At 41.6% G+C, this 23,437-nt stretch overlaps 1 protein-coding gene across 6 annotated transcripts in view; it reads left to right on the top strand.

Moving 5' to 3' along the window:
* The window catches only part of gtf3c2 (general transcription factor IIIC, polypeptide 2, beta), a 37,862-nt gene that overhangs the window by 3,160 nt on the left and 11,265 nt on the right, over positions 1-23,437 (top strand). For 4 of the 6 annotated variants that reach the window (XM_061900806.1, XM_061900803.1, XM_061900804.1 and 1 more), the window contains 15 exons: positions 1,389-1,495; positions 1,619-2,108; positions 3,260-3,390; positions 3,487-3,635; positions 3,706-3,788; positions 3,876-3,953; positions 4,075-4,173; positions 4,308-4,535; positions 4,617-4,728; positions 4,806-4,923; positions 17,251-17,282; positions 17,356-17,485; positions 17,567-17,711; positions 17,807-17,968; positions 18,085-18,163. In XM_061900806.1, coding sequence (XP_061756790.1) covers positions 1,453-1,495; positions 1,619-2,108; positions 3,260-3,390; positions 3,487-3,635; positions 3,706-3,788; positions 3,876-3,953; positions 4,075-4,173; positions 4,308-4,535; positions 4,617-4,728; positions 4,806-4,923; positions 17,251-17,282; positions 17,356-17,485; positions 17,567-17,711; positions 17,807-17,968; positions 18,085-18,163 — 2,079 coding nt within the window. In that variant the 5' untranslated portion in view covers positions 1,389-1,452. Of the gene's footprint in view, positions 1-1,388; positions 1,496-1,618; positions 2,109-3,259; positions 3,391-3,483; positions 3,636-3,705; positions 3,789-3,875; positions 3,954-4,074; positions 4,174-4,307; positions 4,536-4,616; positions 4,729-4,805; positions 4,924-17,250; positions 17,283-17,355; positions 17,486-17,566; positions 17,712-17,806; positions 17,969-18,084; positions 18,164-23,437 lie in introns of those variants that run through there. The other 2 variants (XM_061900805.1, XM_061900807.1) reach the window with 2 other exon arrangements.

A 23,437-nucleotide genomic window follows, 5' to 3' on the forward strand; every position in this document is an offset into this window, starting at 1 on the left:
CCCGGGCGGAAGGCATCGTACACCTTGGACAAGTCGCCACTATTAGAAACATTTTTCAATATCATACCGTAAAGTTATTGCCCACTGCAGACTACAACAACAATAATACAGTTATTGTTAATTACAGTCATTGTTATATTTGTAAACATAAAGATGACGTAAATTTGTTACCATTTTCAAGTCATTCTCCATCCATCCATCCATTTTTATACCGCTTGTCACGCGGGGGGGGGGTGCTGTTTTCTATCCCAGCTTCACCCGGGCAAAAGGCATGGTACACCCTGGACGATAGGTCTCGCTTTTCTACCATCCAGGTATTCAAAGCGCTTTGATACCATTTCCACAATCACCCACACATTCACAAACTGATGGCGGGAGCTGCCATGCAAGGCGCTAACCACAACCCATCAGGAGCAGGAGTGAAGTGTCTTGCTCAAGGACACAATGGACGTGACTCGGTTGGTAGAAGCTGGGGATCGAACCAGGAACCTTCAGTTTGCTGGCACGGCCACTCTCCAAACCCCACCACACCATAAGTTGTTGACCACTGCAAACTATAACCACAATAATACAGTTATTGTTATTATAGTCATTGTTATTTTTGTAAACGCAAAGACGACGTAAATTTGTTACCATTTTCAATTCATTGTCCATCCATCCATCCATTTTCTACCGCGTGTCCCTTACGGAGTCGCGGGGGGTGCTGGAGCCTGTCCTAGCTGCACCCAGGCAAAAGGCATGGTACGCCCTGGACAAGTCGCCACGATTAGAAACATTTTTCAAAATCATACCGTAAAGTTGTTGACCACTGCAAACAACAACAACAATAATTTAGTATTGTTAATTATAGTCATTGTTATTTTTTTAAACGCAAAGACGACGTAAATCTGTTATCATTTTCAACTCCATCCATTTTCTACCTCTTGGAGCTGGAGCCTATCTCAGCTGCATTCGGATGGAAGGCAGTGTATACCCTGGACAAGTCGCCACCTCATCACAGGACCAACAAAGATAGACAAAATTCCCACTCACATTAACACAGTAGCACCAATTGAGAGTTGCCAGTCAACCTACCTTTTATGGTGGGAGGATGCCAGAGTATCCGGAGGGAACCCACGCAGTCCCGGGGAGAACATGCAAACTCCACACAGAAATAGCCCGAGCCCTGGGATAGAACTCAGGACCTTTGTATTGTGAGGCACACGCACTAACCCCATGTTGCCTCATTTTCAACTCATTGTGTCAAAATAAATGATGCCTTTAATGACAGAGGACAGGGTTTGATACAGGCCAGGTAAAGAATAGTGTGTAAAAACCAAGTGTTGCCCGTAAGTACAAAACCGGTTAAACATAATATTTTATTGCATGTGTTTCTGACCTGTTTTCAGAGCAGCAGCAGAGCCAACGTGAGAAGATACATGTTCTACACATGTGGAGACATCTGAGAAGATCATGAAGGAAACCCCGCCGGTAGATGCTGATGACCCTAAGCAAGGTTGACCACCTTTAGCACAATTCACAGCCGTAGCAATCAACACCAAAGTGCAAACTGTACTTTAGTCTCACTTGTGTAGCAAATTTGAAGGTGATTAAAATGACAACAGCACTTATCTCGCAGGTGGAAAGACGCCATCGACGTCCTTGTTTGATTTAACACCCAGCTCGAGAGGTCGCCAACGCAGGAAAAACTCCAGATTTTCAGACTACGACACCAGTGACATCTACGAAAATGAAGCGCAAAGTGAAAAGGAGATTTCTGCTACAAAGAGTCTGGAAAAGAAGGCGACTCCCAAAAAGACACCTGCCAAGCGAGGACGACCGAGGAAGGTCCAGCTGCCAAGCGTGGACGAACAAGCAGCGTCTGAATCGCCTTCAGTGCCGGAAGCAAAAGGGACTCCTTTAAACAATACTCCAGCTACAGCAAATGATTGCGCCTCTCCTGCACCGGGAGACCCTTTGGAGAATGGGACGCCGAAGCCAAAGAGGAAGTACTTGAAGAAACAGCGAGTCGAGGTGGAACCAGTCACACACTCTCCACGTGAGAGGAGTCCAGAAGTACCTGAGGAGGAGGTACTGAAAGGGCGCTGCAAGAGGACCGCTGCTAAAATGTGAGTCATGTGACACATGAACCGTCTGTAATACTAAAGTTTGCTTGGTCCGACGACAACCCTCTACAGCTCAGAGTTTCCCCTACATGGAAGTTTATCATCCCACCATCGCAAAATAAAAGGCGCAAACATACAGTATGCCTATTATTTACGCACTATTGACTACAAAAATTTGGCCACTGAAAAAGTTTGACCAACAGACCAAGGCGCAGCACGCACAGCCGCTTTGCCGCACTTTGGCTCTGGCGGTTGGCAGCTTGGGTGGTGGGGTGGCGGCTCCTCCAACCACAGCACGCGCACAGCCCTGCTTTGCAATCCAGCCTTAACCACACAGAACCTTAGAGCCAATCCTTGTCCCAAAGTTACATATCTGTCGTCTTCAATGAGGGAGCATAGAGTGGGTGGTTCTACTGCAGCCAAACTATACAAGCATTGGATAAATGCTTGGTTTTGTCCCGCCCACGGGCGCCGAGTGTCTCTGGAAGTGAATAAGAAGTGGACGTGGCCTCACTGGCCTGGGCACTGGGCTTCCACATGATGATTGGATGAACTGTTTGAGACTAAATCCCTTTTTGAATAACAGCAAAATATGCGAATCTGTGATCTTGAAAGATAAAACAGAGCATTTTTGAAGTTTCATTACGTTGTTCCTGTTGATATAGAGGATTAAAAAAATTAAATGATGCTTTCTTTGTAAAATCTAGCACCTTTATATATTTTGTTATTGGAGACTGTACTCATGTTTAGAGAGTAGCTGAAAATGACCTTCCCCTACTTGAAAGACCAGCAGCCACCACTAGCCTGTGTTACATTGTACAATAATATCAATTTATTTAAAATAATTTGTTCATATTATTTACTGATAACTGATTTGTTTTTGAATGTATGTACATTTTTTTAGCCTTTTTAAAGAAAAATTATGCATCATTCATGATTGTGCAAATTACACAATGACATCATATTGACCACACCCCCATTACAACTCTATTGGGAAGCAGGGGGAAACCTTGCAGCTGCAAACTGGTTGCGGACTGAAATAATGGCACCGCCATAAGAAATAAAATCCATTCTATTTTTGTTTCCTCTAGTATAGGCCTTACTTTGAACACCATTTCCTGATCTATGGCTAATGTTTTGTTACAATCTGTCAGAGCGATGAAGTTCCTGCATGCGATGGCTCAAGACATCAGTCACTCGACTGAAGATCCTAAAGCCAGCGGTGACTCCATTACCAAAACACCAGAACAAGCGACAGAGGACAGAAGTTCTAAAGAGAAAAAAGGTACTAGGTAAAACTTTATGGAAATGTTAGGCTTTGTGTTTTGACATGAAAAACACTTTTTTAATGTTAATGTCCTCTCACATCACATGCATCAAGTACGCAGAGGTTGCAAGAGAAAGTACTCCGACAACGATGCCGCAGACGACGTCGACTTTGTTCCAGATGTGGAAGAAGAAGTGGAAAATGTTGAGGAAGACGATGAAGAGTCAACTGACTCTGATTTTAACGACAAGAGCTGCCACAGCGTCAGTCTCTTCTCATTGAAATTAGAAGCACCGCGAATGAGCAGCAAAATAAAGTTATTTTCTCCTGCAGGCTTCAAACACCAACATGGGGAAGAATTCAGCCACCATCATAATGAACCCCGTTTGGGATGCCTTTGATACATACAAGTCATTGTAAATTGTAGAAAAACATATACATTGTCCTCATCTTACCTTAAGAAGGAAACAGTCATCTAAAAAAAAGTTTGTTTTTTCTTCTAGCCGTGAGGAGAACCTCAGCAGCTGGATTTTTCCGGAGTGGATGCCCTCCTCCAGTGCTTGGCACCAGGTGTCTCAAAGGTGCTTCATTAGAACTTTAACCTCAACAGCAGCATTGTTGTTGTTAAATGATTGAAATAAATGTCATCATTGACTAATTTATATAAATGACAGTTAACGTTTGTGTGTGTCTTTTGTGCAGTGAACTGGAGACATATCTACCTAAGGAACTTCTTTCAGCAGCTTTCAAAGTGTCAAGGGAATCTTGCGCAGAGGAGACGCCTCTGCGTAGACTCAAAAGGTCAGAATTAATTGAAAAAGTCGACACTAATGCTAAAAAAGGTTCCTTTGTATCTATAAAAAATGTGTGTTTTAGCGTAATCCCTCTAACTGGGTCTTGTGTTGTATCTACATATTTTATTCATTTTTCCTCAGGTTCGAGGCACTACCTTCTCACCAGGACCGTTGGGACATGCACCTGAATGCGGGCGGGCCAGTGTGGGCCATGGAGTGGTGCCCGACCCCCGATGGGGCTGTGGCCTCGCAGTACTTGGCTGTGGCCTGCTACAGAAACATGGACGACCAGCACTACCTGCACAAAACCTACTCTGGACCGGCCTTGGTGCAGCTGTGGGACCTGGGCTTGCTTGAGTATGACAGCAGGTGACCATTATGATAATTGTAGTCAACTCTATAGAAAAACAGCCATTAACTTTGTGTTCCTTTCATGTGCGCCCCCCACAGGCCAGGCTCACAGCCGTGCCTGGCCTACGGCATGGTCCTGGACAAAGGTTTCATATGGCATCTGAAGTGGTGTCCAGCAGGAGGATGGGAGATGCCCTCCAAAAGGAAACAGGTAACAGTACTGAATGAATATGCATTGAAATATGTAATACTGGATATGAATATGTTCATGTTGTCAAACTCCTGAAGGCTCCTCTACTGCCCAGACTCGGTCTTCTGGCAGTAGCCACATCCACTGCTGTGGTCACCATCTACAGTCTGCCCCATCCTGATGCACTGAACCCCAGCTGGAGTTTTCCAGACTCCGGTAAGACCACTTGGAAACACTTTTTCCTTAGCAAATCATGGAAACGGACAAAATCTGCTTTAGTGTCTAACCTTCATTAAAGGTGCTCTACGGTGATATAAAACACTTCCTTAGCTTTCCAGATTACAAATAAAACTACGGCCACCCCTTCTCTAAAAGTATCATAATTTATATTTTAAAAATGTACACCGTTAACATGCATATTTTGATTGATTGATCAAAATATTTATTTTAAACCTGCACAGTACAACAAAACACTTTTTTTAAATTTTTTACATTTTGGCAGAGATAATCATGCAGGGCTTGAAAAGGGGTTGGATGAAGCAGATGCTTATAATATCCCAACCCCTCTCACTCATTCTACATTTAACATAAACAATATAATACAAGAACAATACTATATAAACAAAAACAAGAGAAACTCTTGTACACTAGCAATACGATAGTACCACTGTTACTATGAGACAAGACGAGACAAAACATACAAACAGGTACAGGCCCAAACACTCTCTGACCATACTCTCCCATCGCTATGTACTGAGGGCATCACTCTATTTCCTCCTCGTACTTCTTCAGTACTTCTTTTTTAAACAGTGTTTTAAATTGAATCATGTCAGAACACATTTTTAACTTGTCCCCTAAGTTGTTCCACAGAGTGACTCCACGCACTTAAATGCACATTGATTTTAAAGTAGTTCTAAATTTAGGCAAATATAATTTGTTGTTTCCTCTTAAACTGTAACTATGGTGATCATCTCTATCATGGAATAGGTTCTGTATATTGGAAGGTAGAGAGTTTTGGGATGCCCTAAACATAATTTGAGCAGTTTTAAAGTTAATCACATCGTTCAGTATAAGTTGCTTTAAGTCCATAAATAGTGGATTTGAATGATGTCCGTATTGAACATTGGACACAATCCTGATAGCCTTTTTCTGCAGAGTGACTAAAGGCTGTAAATGTGATTTATAACAATTTCCAAAGACTTCAACACAATAATTTAAATATGACATAATAAATGAATGATATAATAACAGCAGAGCATTGGTATTCAATAAATGACATGATCTCCTCATCATTCCAACACATTTAGCAACTTTTGTCCTCAGGTAACTTATATGAGGATTCCATGAGATATTTTCATGTATTTCATCTATTTTGAAGTCGTCATCGCAATTTTCTTTCCAGACATAGTCGAAAATAAACTTAATAAACAGTATATAGATTCACTAAGTCACAACATTAGGTAAGAAGCTGCTGAGAGCACCATTGAAGGGAATCTTCACTTCTTTTGGAATTTTGCCTATGACTCACAATCCCTATGTAAGACAACAACAAATGTTTTTCTTTTTTTATGCATTTTAATTTGTAGTACCGTAAACGGCTAACAATGCAGATATTGGGGATTCGATCTAAAGCTACGTTCACACTGCATGATCGGATGTCCAAATCAGATTTTTTTGTCGAATCCGTTCTTTTTATATGCCGTTCACATTACACAATTAAATGCGATTTCTAACTTGAATGCAATCTGACCCGCATGCAGACATGACGTCGCACGCACGTGTTTACAGAAGTAAAAATTACTTCAGCTCTAGTCGGTTACAGTACTGCCGCATTTGTGGCAATTTAAAAGATTTTGTGCAATCAAAGGCAACGTTTTCTGAACCAAATTATTGCGCGTAGAAGATTAGAACGGAAGAGGACAAGTATTTTGGCTCTAGCATTTTTCCGGATTAATTTGCTTCGATATCTGCTTGGGGCAGATCCATCCATCCATCCATCCATGGATGGATGGATGGATCTGCTTGGGGCATGGGGCATCCTAAATATCATCATTAAAAATGGTGTTAAGAAAGATTACCCCCTGTACTTTCTAGATGGGAATACTAAAAATGACAATATGAATCAAATAGTTGAACGTTTTAATGACTGCTTTGTTAATGTCGGAAAAAATCTGGAGCAAAGAATTCCAAAAGCAGATGATGGGTCAGTTGAGGACTTGAGTGAGCTCATAGACAGAAATCCCAATTCCATGTTTTTAAAGAAGGTAACAAAAGAAGAAGTAATCAAAATTGTAAATAATTGTAAATCTAAGACCTCAACTGACTGTCATGGAATAGATATGGTGAAGTGAAGTGAAGTGAATTATATTTATATAGCGCTTTTCTCTAGTGACTCAAAGCGCTTTACATAGTGAAACCCAATATCTAAGTTACATTTAAACCAGTGTGGGTGGCACTGGGAGCAGGTGGGTAAAGTATCTTGCCCAAGGACACAACGGCAGTGACTAGGATGGCGGAAGCGGGAAACGAACCTGCAACCGTCAAATTGCTGGCACGGCCACTCTACCAACTGAGCTATACCGCCCCAACAATAAAAAATGGTAACAATAAAAAACGTTATACAAGACATTTCAGAACCTCTTACATATATTAGTAACGTATCATTTTTAACCGGCAAATTCCCTGACAAAATGAAAATTGCTAAAGTTGTACCAATTCATAAGCAGGGAGACACACACCAGTTCACTAACTACAGACCAGCTTCATTACTTCCACAGTTGTCCAAAATCATGGAAAAACTATTCAATAGCCAATTAGATAAATGTATCAACAAAAGTGGGACGCTCGTGGAGAACCAATTTGGATTTAGAACAAATATCTCAACTTCAATAGCATTAATCAAAATAACAGAGGAAATTCCCAATGCAATAGACGGTAAGGAATGTGCAGCCGCAGTATTCATGGATTTAACAAAAGCATTTGACACAATTATTCATGATATTTTAATTCAAAAACTAGAACGTTATGGCATCAGAGGTTTGGTCTTGAGCTGGATAAGAAGTTATTTAACCAACAGGAAGCAATATGTGAAAATGGGTGAAAATAGTTCAACACGATTGAATATATATTGTGGTGTACCCCAGGGATCAATACTGGGACCAAGATTGTTCAATCTTTATATAAACGATATTTGCAATGTTACAAAAGACTTGAAGTTAGTTTTATTTGCAGACGACACAAATGCTTTCTGTTCAGGAGAGAACACACAGAAGATAATACAAATAATAACAGAAGAAATGAATAAATTGTCCAGGGTGTACTCTGCCTTCCGCCCGATTGTAGCTGAGATAGGCGCCAGCTCCCCCCGCGACCCCGAAAGGGAATAAGCGGTAGAAAATGGATGGATGGATGAATAAATTTAAAAAATCGTTTGATAAAAACAGGCTATCCTTGAATCTCAGTAAAACTAAAATAATGCTATTTGGTAACAGTAGAAATGAGCATCAGACACGAATACAAATAGATAGAATAGATATCGAAAGGGTAAAAGAAACCAGATTTTTGGGAGTATTAATAGATGATAAAATGAACTGGAAATCTCATATACAAAACATACAACATAAGGTGGCAAAAAATATTTCAATAATGAATAAAGCAAAATACGTCCTGGGCCAAAAATCACTTTATATTCTCTACTGCTCGCTAGTGTTACCATATCTGAGTTATTGTGCAGAAATATGGGGAAACAACTACAAATGTGCGCTACATTCGTTAACTGTTACAAAAAAGATTGATTACAATAATACACAATGTTGGATATAGAGAACATACAAACCCTTTATTTATTGAGTCAAAAATATTAAAGCTCGATGACTTGATAAAATTGCAAACAGCTAAATTGATGTACAAAGTAAATTATAACCTGCTACCAAAGAATGTACAACAATTCCTCTCAACTAAGGAGGAGAAATATAACCTTAAAGGAAAATCAAACCTAAAACATTTGTATGCCCGTACAACACTTAAAACTTGTAGCATATCAGTATGTGGAATTAAATTATGGAATGGATTAAGTAAAGAAGTTAAACATTGTACTGATATGACCCAGTTTAAGAGGATGTTTAAATTAATAGTACTTAAAAAGTACAAAGAAGAAGTATTATGAGAAACACTTTCAAACTTATTGAAAATAAGATATTCTTCATCTTAGTATGTTAATGACTGAAATAATTAAGTACATGTTAGAAAACTGCTGTGTTACTCACTCACAGATGTCATTTTGCTATTTGATATTTTGCTGTAAAGAAGGTCAGTGAATGAATGTATATATTTGTGGGTGCTCTGAAGTGGAAAGGGGGTAGGATTAAATAAGCTTTGCTTCTTCCTACTCCTTTTCGGACATGATGTATTGTGTATTGCGAAATTATGAAATTACCTGATGTATAATGTTGTATGTATGTCATGTTTGAAATAAACTAAGAAACTAAGAAAAGAAAGAGCGTGTCTATGGGCAAGTAGTCGGAGACAGAAGTGGTGGAAATTTCACATAAGTTCCTAAAATATTTTATTTTCATCTCTTTTCTGATCCTTTCTATTTATTTTATAACTGTCTATTTTGGCGAAAAATTATGACGCTCATTGTTTTTTGATGACGTTCTGGTCAGATGAATGCGACTGGAGTGCAGGAGCGTTAACATTGAGGACGGATCGCATATATATCTATTTCTACATACAAAAGAGGCCTGGGTCGGATATGAAACATTAGAAATTGAACTGTGAAAATATCTGATACAGGTCGCATTTGGGCAAAAACATCTGAATTGACCTGCAATGTGAACAATACCTAATTCGCCTATAAAGCCCTCTGAAAAACTTCCGACAACTTTTATGTAAATATATATGTAATGTAGCAACAGTCACATTCCTAATAACATGTAAAATTATGTATTTTGGTCATTTTAAGCATTACGGCCACACAGACATTTTATAGACGCATCCCAACACGCACTAATATCTTGAACAACTACTTCTAGTCATAGAAGATATCATGGGAGCCAACGACAACTACTTTGGGACAAACAAGGATTCAGAAACTTATATTGTTGAGTGTGGGTATATAGGGGATGAGCTACAAGTTTTAAAAGCTGAGGGGTAAGCTGACCAAGCTCTAAACACTAAGCATAATGTAGCAGTATTGCTGAGTGCTAAACAAGAAATACAAACTACGAACATAAAACATTCCCCTACTGTACAATGTCTGCTCTCAAGGCTTGTGTTTTCTGTAAATTTCAGATCAAGGGTGTCAAATTCATTATTTTAGGGCCACATGTAACAGTGAATATATGAAAATATAAATGCATAATAAATAGCCTTGTTACACAATTTGCAAAAGCAACTGTTTTTGATTATTTATATTTTTTACTAACAGATTAACTTGCTTTGAAATTATAATTCAAGATGAAAAGCAGATATTTAAGTATTTATTTTTGATAACCAACCGGCTCTTTATGTCAATATCAACATTAGCTATGTTACCTCTCTGTGATCAAGGCACTGTTAAAAGTATATCCTGTGTGTGTGCTCCCTATTATAACAACATCGCTAATACTTGAGTAATATGTAGGTCACAACATGTAAATGGAGTATTGTTGGCTGTTTTTGAATGTTTTTAGAGGGCTTTAAGGGCAGAATAGATGACTCCCCTTAGCTATATAGTTAGCAGCGCAGTACGAGCCGAGTTTTACAAATTAAAATGCATTTAAAAAAATGTGTTCTTGTCTCACATAAGAACTGTGAATAATAGGCATAACCAAAAAAAGTGCAGTTCCACTTAAATGTCCCTGCATGTCGCACGATTAGATGAAAATAATACTAGAACTGCAAATAATGATTGTTTTGATAGTCAATTAGTCAAGGATTATCTTAATGATTAGTCAACTAATCAGATAAAGCGTACAAATATTTTATGGCTCAAATTTTTCCATTTATTTCTAAATGCAGCTTAAGTCATTTTAGGCATGTGCTTACGAACAACAAAGATGACTAATTCATCCATCCATCCATCCATCCATCCATCCATCTTCTTCCGCTTATCCGAGGTCGGGTCGCGGGGGCAACAGCCTAAGCAGGGAAACCCAGACTTCCCTTTCCCCAGCCACTTCGTCTAGCTCTTCCCGGGGGATCCCGAGTTGTTCCCAGGCCAGCCGGGAGACATAGTCTTCCCAACGTGTCCTGGGTCTTCCCCGTGGCCTCCTACCGGTTGGACGTGCCCTAAACACCTCCCTAGGGAGGCGTTCGGGTGGCATCATGACCAGATGCCCGAACCACCTCATCTGGCTCCTCTCGATGTGGAGGAGCAGCGGCTTTACTTTGAGCTCCGCCCGGATGGCAGAGCTTCTCACCCTATCTCTAAAGGGAGAGCCCCGCCGCACGGCGGAGGAAACTCATTTCGGCCGCTTGAACCCGTGATCTTATCCTTTCGGTCATGACCCAAAGCTCATGACCATAGGTAAAGATGGGAACGTTGATCGACCGGTAAATTGAGAGCTTTGCCTTCCGGCTCAGCTCCTTCTTCACCACAACGGATCGGTACAACGTCCGCATTACTGAAGACACCGCACCGATCCGCCTGTCGATGTCACGATCCACTCTTCCCTCACTCGTGAACAAGACTCCTAGGTACTTGAACTCCTCCACTTGGGGCAGGGTCTCCTCCCCAACCCGGAGACGGCATTCCACCCTTTTCCGGGCGAGAACCATGGACTCGGACTTGGAGGTGCTTATTCTCATTCCGGTCGCTTCACACTCGGCTGCAAACCGATCCAGTGAGAGCTGAAGATCCCGGTCAGATGAAGCCATCAGGACCACATCATCTGCAAAAAGCAGAGACCTAATCCTGCGGTCACCAAACCGGAACCCCTCAATGCCTTGACTGCGCCTAGAAATTGTATCCATAAAAGTTATGAACAGAATCGGTGACAAAGGACAGCCTTGGCGGAGTCCAACCCTCACTGGAAATGTGTTCGACTTACTGCCGGCAATGCGGCCCAAGCTCTGGCACTGATCGTACAGGGAGCGGACTGCCACAATAAGACAGTCCGATACCCCATACTCTCTGAGCACTCCCCACAGGACTTCCCGAGGGACATGGTCGAATGCCTTCTCCAAGTCCACAAAGCACATGTAGACTGGTTGGGCAAACTCCCATGCACCCTCAAGAACCCTGCCGAGAGTATAGAGTTGGTCCACAGTTCCACGACCAGGACGAAAAACACACTGTTCCTCCTGAATCCGAGGTTCGACTATCCGGCGTAGCCTCCTCTCCAGTACACCTGAATAGACCTTACCGGGAAGGCTGAGGAGTGTGATCCCACGATAGTTGGAACACACCCTCCGGTCCCCCTTCTTAAAGAGAGGAACCACCACCCCGGTCTGCCAATCCAGAAGTACCGCCCCCGATGTCCACGCGATGCTGCAGAGTCTTGTCAACCAAGACAGCCCCACAGCATCCAGAGCTTTAAGGAACTCCGGGCGGATCTCGTCCACCCCCGGGGCCTTGCCACAGAGGAGCTTTTTAACTACCTCAGCGACCTCAGCCCCAGAAATAGGAGAGTCCACCACAGATTCCCCAGGCACTGCTTCCTCATAGGAAGACGTGTTGGTGGGATTGAAGAGGTCTTCGAAGTATTCCTTCCACCTATCCACAACATCCGCAGTTGAGGTCAGCAGAACACCATCCGCACCATACACGGTGTTGATAGTGCACTGCTTCCCTTTCCTGAGGCGGCGGACGGTGGTCCAGAATCGCTTCAAAGCCGTCCGGAAGTCGTTTTCCATGGCTTCCCCGAACTCCTCCCATGTCCGAGTTTTTGCCTCAGCGACCGCTGAAGCCGCACACCGCTTGGCCTGTCTGTACCTGTCCACTGCCTCCGGAGTCCTATGAGCCAAAAGGACCCGATAGGACTCCTTCTTCAGCTTGACGGCATCCCTCACCGCTGGTGTCCACCAAGGGGTTTTAGGATTGCTGCCCCGACAGGCACCAACTACCTTGCGGCCACAGCTCCTATCAGCCGCCTCGACAATAGAGGTGCGGAACATGGTCCACTCGGACTCAATGTCCAGCACCTCCCTCGTGCCATGTTCGAAGTTCTTCCGGAGGTGGGAATTGAAACTTTCTCTGACAGGAGACTCTGCCAGACGTTCCCATCAGACCCTCACAATGCGTTTGGGCCTGCCAGGTCGGTCCGGCATCCTCCCCCACCATCGCAGCCAACTCACCACCAGGTGGTGATCGGTAGAAAGCTCTGCCCATCTCTCCACCCGAGTGTCCAAAACATAAGGCCGCAAATCCGATGACACAACTACAAAGTCGATCATGGAACTGCGGCCTAGGGGGTGTCCTGGTGCCAAGTGCACATATGGACACCCTTATGTTTGAACATGGTGTTTGTAATGGACAAATTGTGACGAGCACAAAAGTCCAATAACAGAACACCACTCGGGTTCAGATCCGGGCGGCCATTCTTCCCAATCACACCTCTCCAGGTTTCACTGTTGTTGCCAACATGAGCGTTGAAGTCCCCCAGTAGGACAAGGGAATCACCCGGGGGAGCACTTTCCAGTACTCCCTCGAGTGTACCCAAAAAGGGTGGGTACTCTGAACTGCTGTTTTACTGTAACTGTGCTGCTTATTCAGCTGTTACAAAAATTTAAATTACTAATAAAATATTGTCCATTTGAAAGAAAGGAAAGGCAATGTGCTAAAAACAATTAACCTTGTTTATGTATTTAAAAACAGTTAAAATTGCAGCAATGAAGACAAACAGCAAAACACAAAATCTAACTTCCTCAAAAAGAAAAGCATTTTGTGATGTTTAAAAAGCTGTAGACTGGTTTATTTACCATTGATTAACTATTGGCAGATTTAGCACTCTAATAAACTCAGTGTGTATAACTATCTTCGATTAATTATTAAAATGTTGGCTATATAAGAGATTGTATGTTTAATCTTATGATACCTTCGCATTGGCGTCTGTCAGTCTCTCTCTGTGTGTGTTTGTGTTCACGCTCGTGAAAAAGTGCCTTTTTTGACGGCTTTGCAAGTAGACTTAATGTGTAGAATTTTATATTAGATTAATTCTTAAAATATTGGCTATTTAATAGATTGTATGTTTAATCTTACGATAGCTCTGCATTGGTCAGTCCCTCTTTTTTGTGTGTGTGCGTGTGTGCGCTTGTTAAAGAGCATTTTTTTCGGCATTGCAAGTTGACGCTCCTTTAAAACTTGAATTGATGGAGAAAAAGTTTAGCTGGCTGACTTTGGCTAAAAAAAATTCACACAACTTTGTCTCACTCTCATTAGGTTGAGACCGCATCCTCCCTCTAAATGTCCGACATTATGTCTACGCTTTAAATGCCCGCTTATCACATATGTACTGCTATAAAAAACAAGATCCACTTTGCAAAGTGAACATGGTATTCATGTATTTAAAAATAATAAGATGAAATATTCTTAAACATTACATGTAGTTTACAGTGCGGACTGCTTACGCCTGGAAAAACACGAGTGATGACGTCACAACTATTGTCGACAAATATAATTGTCGGCGTCAAATTCTATTGTCGACCATGTCGACTAATCGTTGCAGCCCTAAATAATATTTTATCTTACTTTTTATTTTTGTGATTCCTCATAGCTTGATGGCTCGAACTGAGGGTTTGACTTATTGACTTAATGTTCAAATAAGTACGTCCTCCTTGCTCTAACGTCACGATGTAGCCAGACTGCCTGAACAGAGGCATCCAAAGTGTTTGCAAGATCATGCCAAATTGCATAAGCTTTATATTTATACACTGAGGCATTGTTTACCATGAGTATCCAACTTTGTAACAATGTTTAAGTAAAAAGTAACCAGATTAATCCTAGGTCCCCTTTAATTGTACAGACATTGTAAGCTTGTTATTTGTCATACATCTATTGGCCAGGAGAGAGCACTGTTTGCCAAACTTAAAGGATTCTGCAGTTTATGAGTAAGAATCACTTTCTCATGGACATATTTCACAGATGAATAACATAGATTAACCTTTCCAATCCCCCCAGAGGTTTGGTGTTAGGAATAACATAGATTAACCCTTCCAATCCCCTCAGAGGTTTTTGGTGTTAGTCATATATTAATTCTCAAGTGTATCATCTCCTTGCAAATGATTGTAAATTCACAAAGCACATAATTACACACAAGCACCACCATCAAATGTCCGGAATGTTCAATGTCTGGAACGTTCAATTAAATGACCCCAACCACGGTGGTTGGGGACGGAAAGCTGTTTGGTAACAGTGACAATATTTATCTTGGGCACTCGCTCAGCGTGGCGTGCGTGCTGACAATATGGATGGTGGAGCCTCTGGTGCTGTCCGCTCCTCACAATCAACCCCACTCCTTTGACTTGGCTGATACAAAAGTGTATGATGAGATGAATGACTCATGGGCCTCATCCATTTCACACACACACACACACACACACACACACACACACACACACACACACACACACATAAATCCTGTTAGGGCTGCAAATATATGTGTCACAGACAATCTGATGAAAAAACTCAGCACAAATCCTGTTTGTAATATCCCGTGTAGTATGCAGGCTACATGCATCTAGCATACATGCCACGTATTCGCCGTAAAAAGAGTGTTTTAGAAGTGCTGTGGTTGTACGTGAAATAGAACACAGTCTGTTGTGCCACAACCTTCTCTACACCACATTTGTCTTACTTCTAGAATTAAACAAAAAAGCAGTGGAACATAAAAAGTCTTATAAATTCTGACACTTCACTTATTTTCCCCCTCCCCTTTGCACCTAGTGCGCCATGGCCTTTAGTTTCTAGTTTATTTCCGAGGAGCGGGTCATTGAGAAACTCCATCAGCTCGCCGCATCCAAGCATAGCCTCAAGTTATTAGGGAGACGCTTCAAAAACACTCAGCTGCAGGAAGAACATTAAGCTCTGTTTTATGGTGGGTTAATACGGTGGGCTGTTTTTAAACCTCAAGATATATCAGACATTGATATGATAGCCAGTTGTGCAATTTCTTCTTCTGACACAACAGCAGAAAGGTGCTAACATGGCCATGGCCAAAAGGTTCCCTCGAGGTAATCCAAAACTCCACCAAAATGCAGTGCAGAATTCACAAAAGTGCCACCTCTTGCTGCACTGTCCCATAGTGGCCTGAACCAAAAGACAAAAAACACATGAAAACAAGAGGGAACTATCAATAACACACAAGTGCACAGGGCTCCCACAACCAGCAGCCACTATAGTGGTGCCACATGACTGCACCACCAAGACTGTTGGAGGCAGTCTGTAAAACTTGCTTTCCAGTGGCTTAAGATTCAACGGTGCCTTGTGCAAGAATCCCTTTTATTTGGGCAGCTGGTCTGAATTCATTACAGTAATAAACTCCAACACTTTGGCATTAGGGTGTCTTGCTCAAAGGGGTAATTCAACCTGTGTCCTTTTGTTCATAGGCTGCATTCTTAATCACACCTTCAACCCTATACCAGTCCTTATTAATTGGAAGTTCTTTAAAGCAGACAAGATGACATTTGACTGGTCTTGTCTGATCGTATGAAGGGTTGAGGGTGAAGTGAGAGATGGTTAAATACCCACAGGCCCTCTCCACCTCCACTCCACTGACATGACACACTGTTTGTGTTAGATAAATGATAGTGTCTCTAAAATGAACGAACAAGCGTGAACGAGAGGTTAGAGGACGGGCGTGTCTATGATGTAGATGAGGAAAGTTTGGAGTGGGCGTTTAAAAAGACAAAAGATTTGAGCTTAAATTACAGGTCCATCAGACAAGGATCTATAATTGAAATGACAAAGAAGATGCATCGCACGGCCAGCTGTTAGCGCTGGAAGCTGTGAATTTTACACCGCTTGTCTTCCTATTTTGTCTATCATGCTGGACTAGTGCTCTGCGAAACACCGTTTTTGATTTGTTTTCAATTAAACACGTTGTATAAAGTCTGACTTAAAGCTTTCTTTGTCAGACTAAAAATATGGTCACTGAGCTTGTTTTTTCAAAAGGAGATTATGAAGAATATAAAGAATGTTTAGGGTAAAAGTGGCATTGGTTGGTTCCTGCTAGTCTTGTAGTACCACTTTGTGTCTCAAGGGACTCAAGAACAAAACATACCTGCATAGAGAGTAAAATTTGATGTCAGATCCGACGTGGTACTTTGAGGTGACATTTATCTTATTAGTCTCCATGTGTTTATGGCATTGAGCAGCTGTGGCTCATGAAGTAGATCTGGTTGTTGAATAAACACAGGGTCATTGGTTCAAATCCTGCTTCCTCCATTCTTGTTCTACTACTGATGTGAGATAATTATTTACAGTATGTAGAGGACACTTCTTTGTATGTACAGTATTTGCAATCAATACAATTTTATCATTGTTACACCAACCTAGACCGTAGGACAGCTACATTAAGCTACATTTAAGCTCATTAAATGTTGTTCATGTGTGTCACTTCCCAGGTGACAGCAGCCAGTGTGGAGCCATTTACAAGGTGAGTCTTTGCTCTTTTTAACGTTTGTGCTAATCTTCAAGCGAATGTTTGCTTACATGCCATCTCTCTTCAGCCTGATCCTGTTCTTACCCTCAAGATGGGCTCCTTGAAGTCGCTTCGTCTTGAGCAGAGCGGACAGGTTCTGTCCATGGACTGGCTGCCTGTTCAGCCACATGACGTCATCGCTGTCGGGTTCTACGATGGTACGATCTGCTTACTCTTGGCTTAGCGTTATTTGTGCGTTTGTCTTCGGCGTAATGGGTTTGGGTCTTTTTCCTCTGAAGGTATTGTGGGTCTGTGGGATCTGAACACAAAGTCGCCATTGTTGCGTGTTCAGGCATCACTTGACTCTCTGACCCTTCTGCCGTTCAAATGTTTCCTGGCTCACGACCATGCCGTGCGCGCTCTGGTTTTCTGTCCTGCCAATAGGTAGTCGTTTATGAATAAGTCACAAAAAATACAAACAGAAAGGAAAGATGACCACTTATAAAGTAACACTTGCTATTTTCCATCTTAATCTGAAGAAATCTTTTAGCGTCTGCGGGGGAGGACCGCTTTTTGAAGACGTGGGACCTAACGAGGCCTTATGGGCCAGTCACGGTCCAGAAACGATCTGTGCCCAGTGAGGTCTACTGGCCCTTGAATGCAACTGGACTTTTTTGGGCCGAGGACAACGCTTTTGTATCGTAAGGCACACACACACACACTGACACACACATAGTGTTACAGAGAACACACGCTATTATGCAAGCTACACACATTACAGAAGATTAGTAAGTTATGGTAACTTTGTCTTCTGCAGAACTTTCTCTCAAGGAGTACATTACTATGACCACAAAATGTGCTCCTACTTTGCAATCCCCAGGATGATCACGATGTGGGTGAGTCTGTTATTTATTTTCAGCTTCCTAGTTCTTTAAAAGGCCCCTCTAATACTGACAACTTTAGCACTTATTTCATTGTTGTGGACCTAAAAAGGATGTCTACAGGTTATATTACCCCCAAAATACACACAGTAGTGATTATGGGCTTGTTTTCTAACCAGTTTGAGCACATTTGTTCTGTGGGCAGGCCTGCATCAGCCTGCTGACGTTACCTACAGAAGACTGTAGGCAAATTCATATTCGGTAGTAGGGATACTCGCATCCAAATCATGATTTTTATTTACTCCAATTCTAAAGTGATTATTAATTTTTGAGAATTGATTTAGAATACCGTATGTATGTCACCGAATGTGTGTATATGTGTGTATTAGGGTTGTTATTGATAAACCAATGCTTCCCGTCTCTCTTTATTTCACAAAATGCAACTTTCTCGTGCAACATACTCAATCTTTGTGTCTTGCTCTCTTTTCCGGCAACTTTCAAAACAACCTTTCAACTCCAAAACACATCACTTCCCATCCTTTTCTCCCCAGTCAAGTCATTGGCTAGAACACATAGACTTCTATAATGACGCTGGCTTGATTTGTGGAAAAGAAAGATCTTTGACATGAGACATGTGTTTGCCCTTTTTGCGCTTTCCATCATTTTCAGCAGACTGCATTGCAAAAAGATTAACCCCCCCCTCTTCCTCTCATGCGAGATACACCCAGGAATGGGGCCATATGAATCCCTTCCCTACTGTATTTATTTATCCTCTAACTTAAAGAGGACCGTATTCACATGAAGGAATGCTTATGTTCTTGTGTGTTGTAAAAAAAGAATGTGTCCATCAACAAATGTGAACCATAGAATCGAATCGTTCATACACCAATTTGAATCTTATTGAACTGTTCATAAACTAAATCATATCGTTCATACACTAAATCACATCGCACTGAATCGTTCTGTTTTATAATTTGAAAACATTTCTTTGCATCATAACCCATGTATCAAGATGCAAATCCAATGTTTTTTTATAATGAGATTTATATCCGTCCTATGTATGTATTACAGTTCAATATACCAGTACTAATAAAGTACCGGGGAATTAGTGAATTGAAAAAGGTATTCATACTGCCTTTTAAAAAATACAGGTAATTTTTTTTCATGCAATGACGGCCGATGCGCATATTAGTCAACGGACATGCACACACAGCACTTGCAAGCAGACACAGCTTGATGACAGAAGCGGTAGAATGGACATATTTTGGCTTTAAAACTAACGACGAAATGTCAAGCTATAAACACTGAAGCGCGGCTGTGCTGTTAGTGCTTTAAAACAGCTAGCTAGCTATGCTAACGTCATTCCACAGTTTTAGCTACTTTTAAATCACTAATCTTTGCCTGCATGGTGAAAAATAAACTATGTTTCTTACGAGTATCATCCCAACAGGACGAGGAATAGCTACACATGCTTCAATCAATACACACCCCAGGAGTAGGATTGCCAACTCCCTGAAAAAAGAATAAGGGACACCTTGCAGGGCTGGTTGACCTAATTTTATTGGGCCTTTTTTATTTGCGTAGATTTAGAAATACTTTATTAATCCCTGAGAGAAAATTAAGATTTAAAAGGAGTTTTATATTATCCACAAAGGTTGAATGGAGGTAACTGGACTCTTCTTCCATCCATCCATTTTCTACCGCTTGTCCCTTTTGGAGTCACGGCGGTGCTGGAGCCTATCTCAGCTGCATTCAGGCAGTAGGTGGGGTACGCCCTGGACAAGTCACCACCTCATCGCAGACAACATTCACATTTGCACACTCGGGCCAATTCAGTGTTGCCAATCAACCTATCCCCAAGTGCGCGTCTTTGGAGGTGGGAGAAAATGCAAACTCCAGACAGAAAGATATTGAGCCCAAGATTGAACCCAGGACCTTCGTAATGTGAAGCAAATGCACTAACCCCTGTTCCACCGTGCTTGTTTAAGACAATTTAGAGTTGCTTCCATTCAACCTTTGTGACCTATATGACCTGATGCCTGATAATTTACACACATATTTTTTTATACTATTTGACTCCAACCAGAATTTAATTAGATGCTCAGGTTTTGGATTCATATAAGTACATGGGAAACAAATTGTTCAATATTTTTTTCCTGCAAAATTACTATCCATCCATCCATCCATTTTCTACCGCTTATTCCCTTTTTTTGGGGTCGCGGGGGGTGCTGGCGCCTATCTCAGCTACAATCGGGCGGAAGGCGGGGTACACCCTGGACAAGTCGCCACATCATCGCAGGGCCAACACAGATAGACAGACAACATTCACACTCACATTCACACACTAGGGCCAATTTAGTGTTGCCAATCAACCTATCCCCAGGTGCATGTCTTTGGAAGTGGGAGGAAGCCGGAGTACCCGGAGGGAACCCACGCATTCACGGGGAGAACAAAATAACTAATTGAAATTAATAAAAATAAGGATTGTTGTCTTAAATAAATGTGTTTCCTGCTTAACTTAGCAGAATACAAATAAACACATTTTCTTTAACAGAAGTATAAATAAATGATAAATGGGTTGTACTTGTATAGGGCTTTTCTACCTTCAAGGTACTCAAAGCGCTTTGCCACTACTTCCACATTTACCCATTCACACACACTTTCACACACTGACGGAGGGAGCTGCCATGCAAGGCGCTAACCAGCACCCATCAGGGGCAAGGGTGAAGTGTCTTGCTCAAGACACAACGGACGTGACGAGGTTGGTAGTAGGTGGGGATTGAACCAGGGACCCTCCGGTTGCGCACGGCCACTCTACCACTGCGCTATGCCGTCCCTCTGCTTAACTTAAAACAGATTGTATTCCGTTTGCAGCTGTATGATAGCGGAGATCTCTAACTTTTATTGCAATGAGAACTACTCTGACAAAAAGAGATGTGAGATATTCGTTTTATTGCGTTGACTTGCGGGGCAGCACGGATTGGGGATTAGTGATGGTGCCTCACAATATGAAGGTCCTGAATTCAATCCCCGGGATCTGGGTTTTTCCGTGTGGAGTTTGCATGTTCTCCCCGTGACTGCATGGATTCCGTCCAGTTACTCAGCTTCCTCCCACTTCCAAAGACATGCACCTGGGGATAAGTGGATTGGCAACACTAAATTGACCACAGTGTGCTTATTGCAACCGTAGACTGCAGAACACTTCTATTTTAAGTTTTATACACTTACTTTAGTTATCTACTGACAAGATACTTGCTTGGTGCGTGTTTGCTGCTGTAGCGAAGCTGCTCTGTCAAAACTGCCGTGTGATTTCACATTTTACCTTTTTACTTTAACTTTTCAGGGCGCACCAACTCCGGAACATGAATACAAAACAATCACGTCTGTTGGCCACTTACTTTATAAAAATACGGGACAAAGTGCATCCCTTAACACCTTTGTACAGAACGATTTTGTGTCTAAATACAGCAAGATTTATTATTTCAAGCAATGGTTGGCAACCCTACATAGGAGGCTACAATAGCAAGCTAGCGCTTTCGAATGTAATCAAATGGGTTGATCTTTACAAATATTGACTGGAATGATACCCAGTACAAGAACCTCATCTAGTCGATACTACAATGATTACATCAATATTTTTTATTATCACAAATTCTTTCGTCTTTTAAATTTGTTGTTATTGATTTTAAACTCTGAAAGTAAGTCTTTTGACACAGGCTATGACCCTACTACTTGGTATTGGATCCAAACCCAAATTTGTAGTATCACCCAAAATTTAGGTCTAAAAAATAAGGGCTTATTACATTTTGACAAAAGTGTGAATAAAACATCCATCCATTTCCTACCGTTTTTGCCACATAATTTTGACAAAACAAACATTTCACAATGACAGTGTCTTATTGTATATGGCAGAGCCAAATTAGGAGCCTTTGTAACCTATTTGCTTACTTACTACTAAAAGAAGAAAGTGTTTGTTGTTTTTATTATGGTTTTAATGCCAAAATTGTTCTTTGATTGCAATAAGAAACGCGTGTTTAATAGATCATCAGATTTTCTGTTAAAATAAAGCTAATACTAAAATGAAGTATCGAAATACATCGGTATCAGTACCAAAATATTGGTATAGGGACAACCCTAATATGTATCTGTGTATGAGTGCATGTGCGCCTGCGTGCACGTGTACACATATATACGCAGGCACGCACAGTACACACACACACACGTGTACTGTACCTGCTAATGTGTCGACACGCACGCACGGCCAAACCCATGCACGCACACATATATCTATATACACATATACTGTATGTACACATAAACATACATCCAGAAAATATTCACAACACTTTACATTTTATGTTGCAGCCTTATTACAAAAGGAAAAAAATCATATTTGTCCTCAAATTTCTACACACAATTTACATTTATGACAAAGTAAAAAATATATATTTTTTAGAAAGTTTTGGAAATGTATTAGAAGTAAAAAAAAATAAGAAATTACATGTACATAAGTATTCCCAGCTCAAAAGTGAGATCAGAGGCATCTTGTTTCAACTGATCATCCTTGAGATGTTCCTACAGCTTAATTGGAGACCACCTGTGGGGACATGTGAATGTTGTCTGTCTATCTGTGTTGGCCCTGCGATGAGGTGGCGACTTGTCCAGGGTGTACACCGCCTACCGCCCAATTGTACCTGAGATAGGCACCAGCACCCCCCGCAACCCCAAATGGGAATAAGCGGTAGAAAATGGATGGATGGATGGACATTATTTGGAAAAACACACACCTGTCTATATATAAGGTGACACACTTGGAACCACGTGGATTCTTCTTAGAGTTCGACAGCCGTTCAAACTAACGCGATCGGGGGAGAAGCCAGTCACTAATCAGGGAGGTGACCAAGACCCTGGTAGTCACTCTGTCAGAGCTACAGCATTCCTCTGTGACGAGAGGAGCACCTTCCAGAAGGACAACCATCCTTGCAGCCATTCAGCAATCAGGCCTGTATGGTAGAGTGGCCAGATGAAATCCAGTCCTTTTGTAAAAGTTTGCGAACATGCACCTGAAAGACACTCAGACTATAAAAAAACAAATTTTTCCGGTCTGATGAGACAAAGACTCCGGCGTGAATGCCAGGCCTCATTTATCAAGGAAACCATGCACCGCTTATCACCAGGCCATTACCATCCTTACAGTGAAGCATGGTGGTAGCAGCATCATGCTGTGGCGATTGTTTTCATTGGTAGTAACTGGGAGACTAGTCTGTATAGAGGGGAAGATGAATGCAC

The sequence above is a fragment of the Nerophis ophidion genome, linkage group LG05, assembly GCF_033978795.1.
Source record: "Nerophis ophidion isolate RoL-2023_Sa linkage group LG05, RoL_Noph_v1.0, whole genome shotgun sequence".
Classification (NCBI taxonomy): domain Eukaryota; kingdom Metazoa; phylum Chordata; class Actinopteri; order Syngnathiformes; family Syngnathidae; genus Nerophis; species Nerophis ophidion.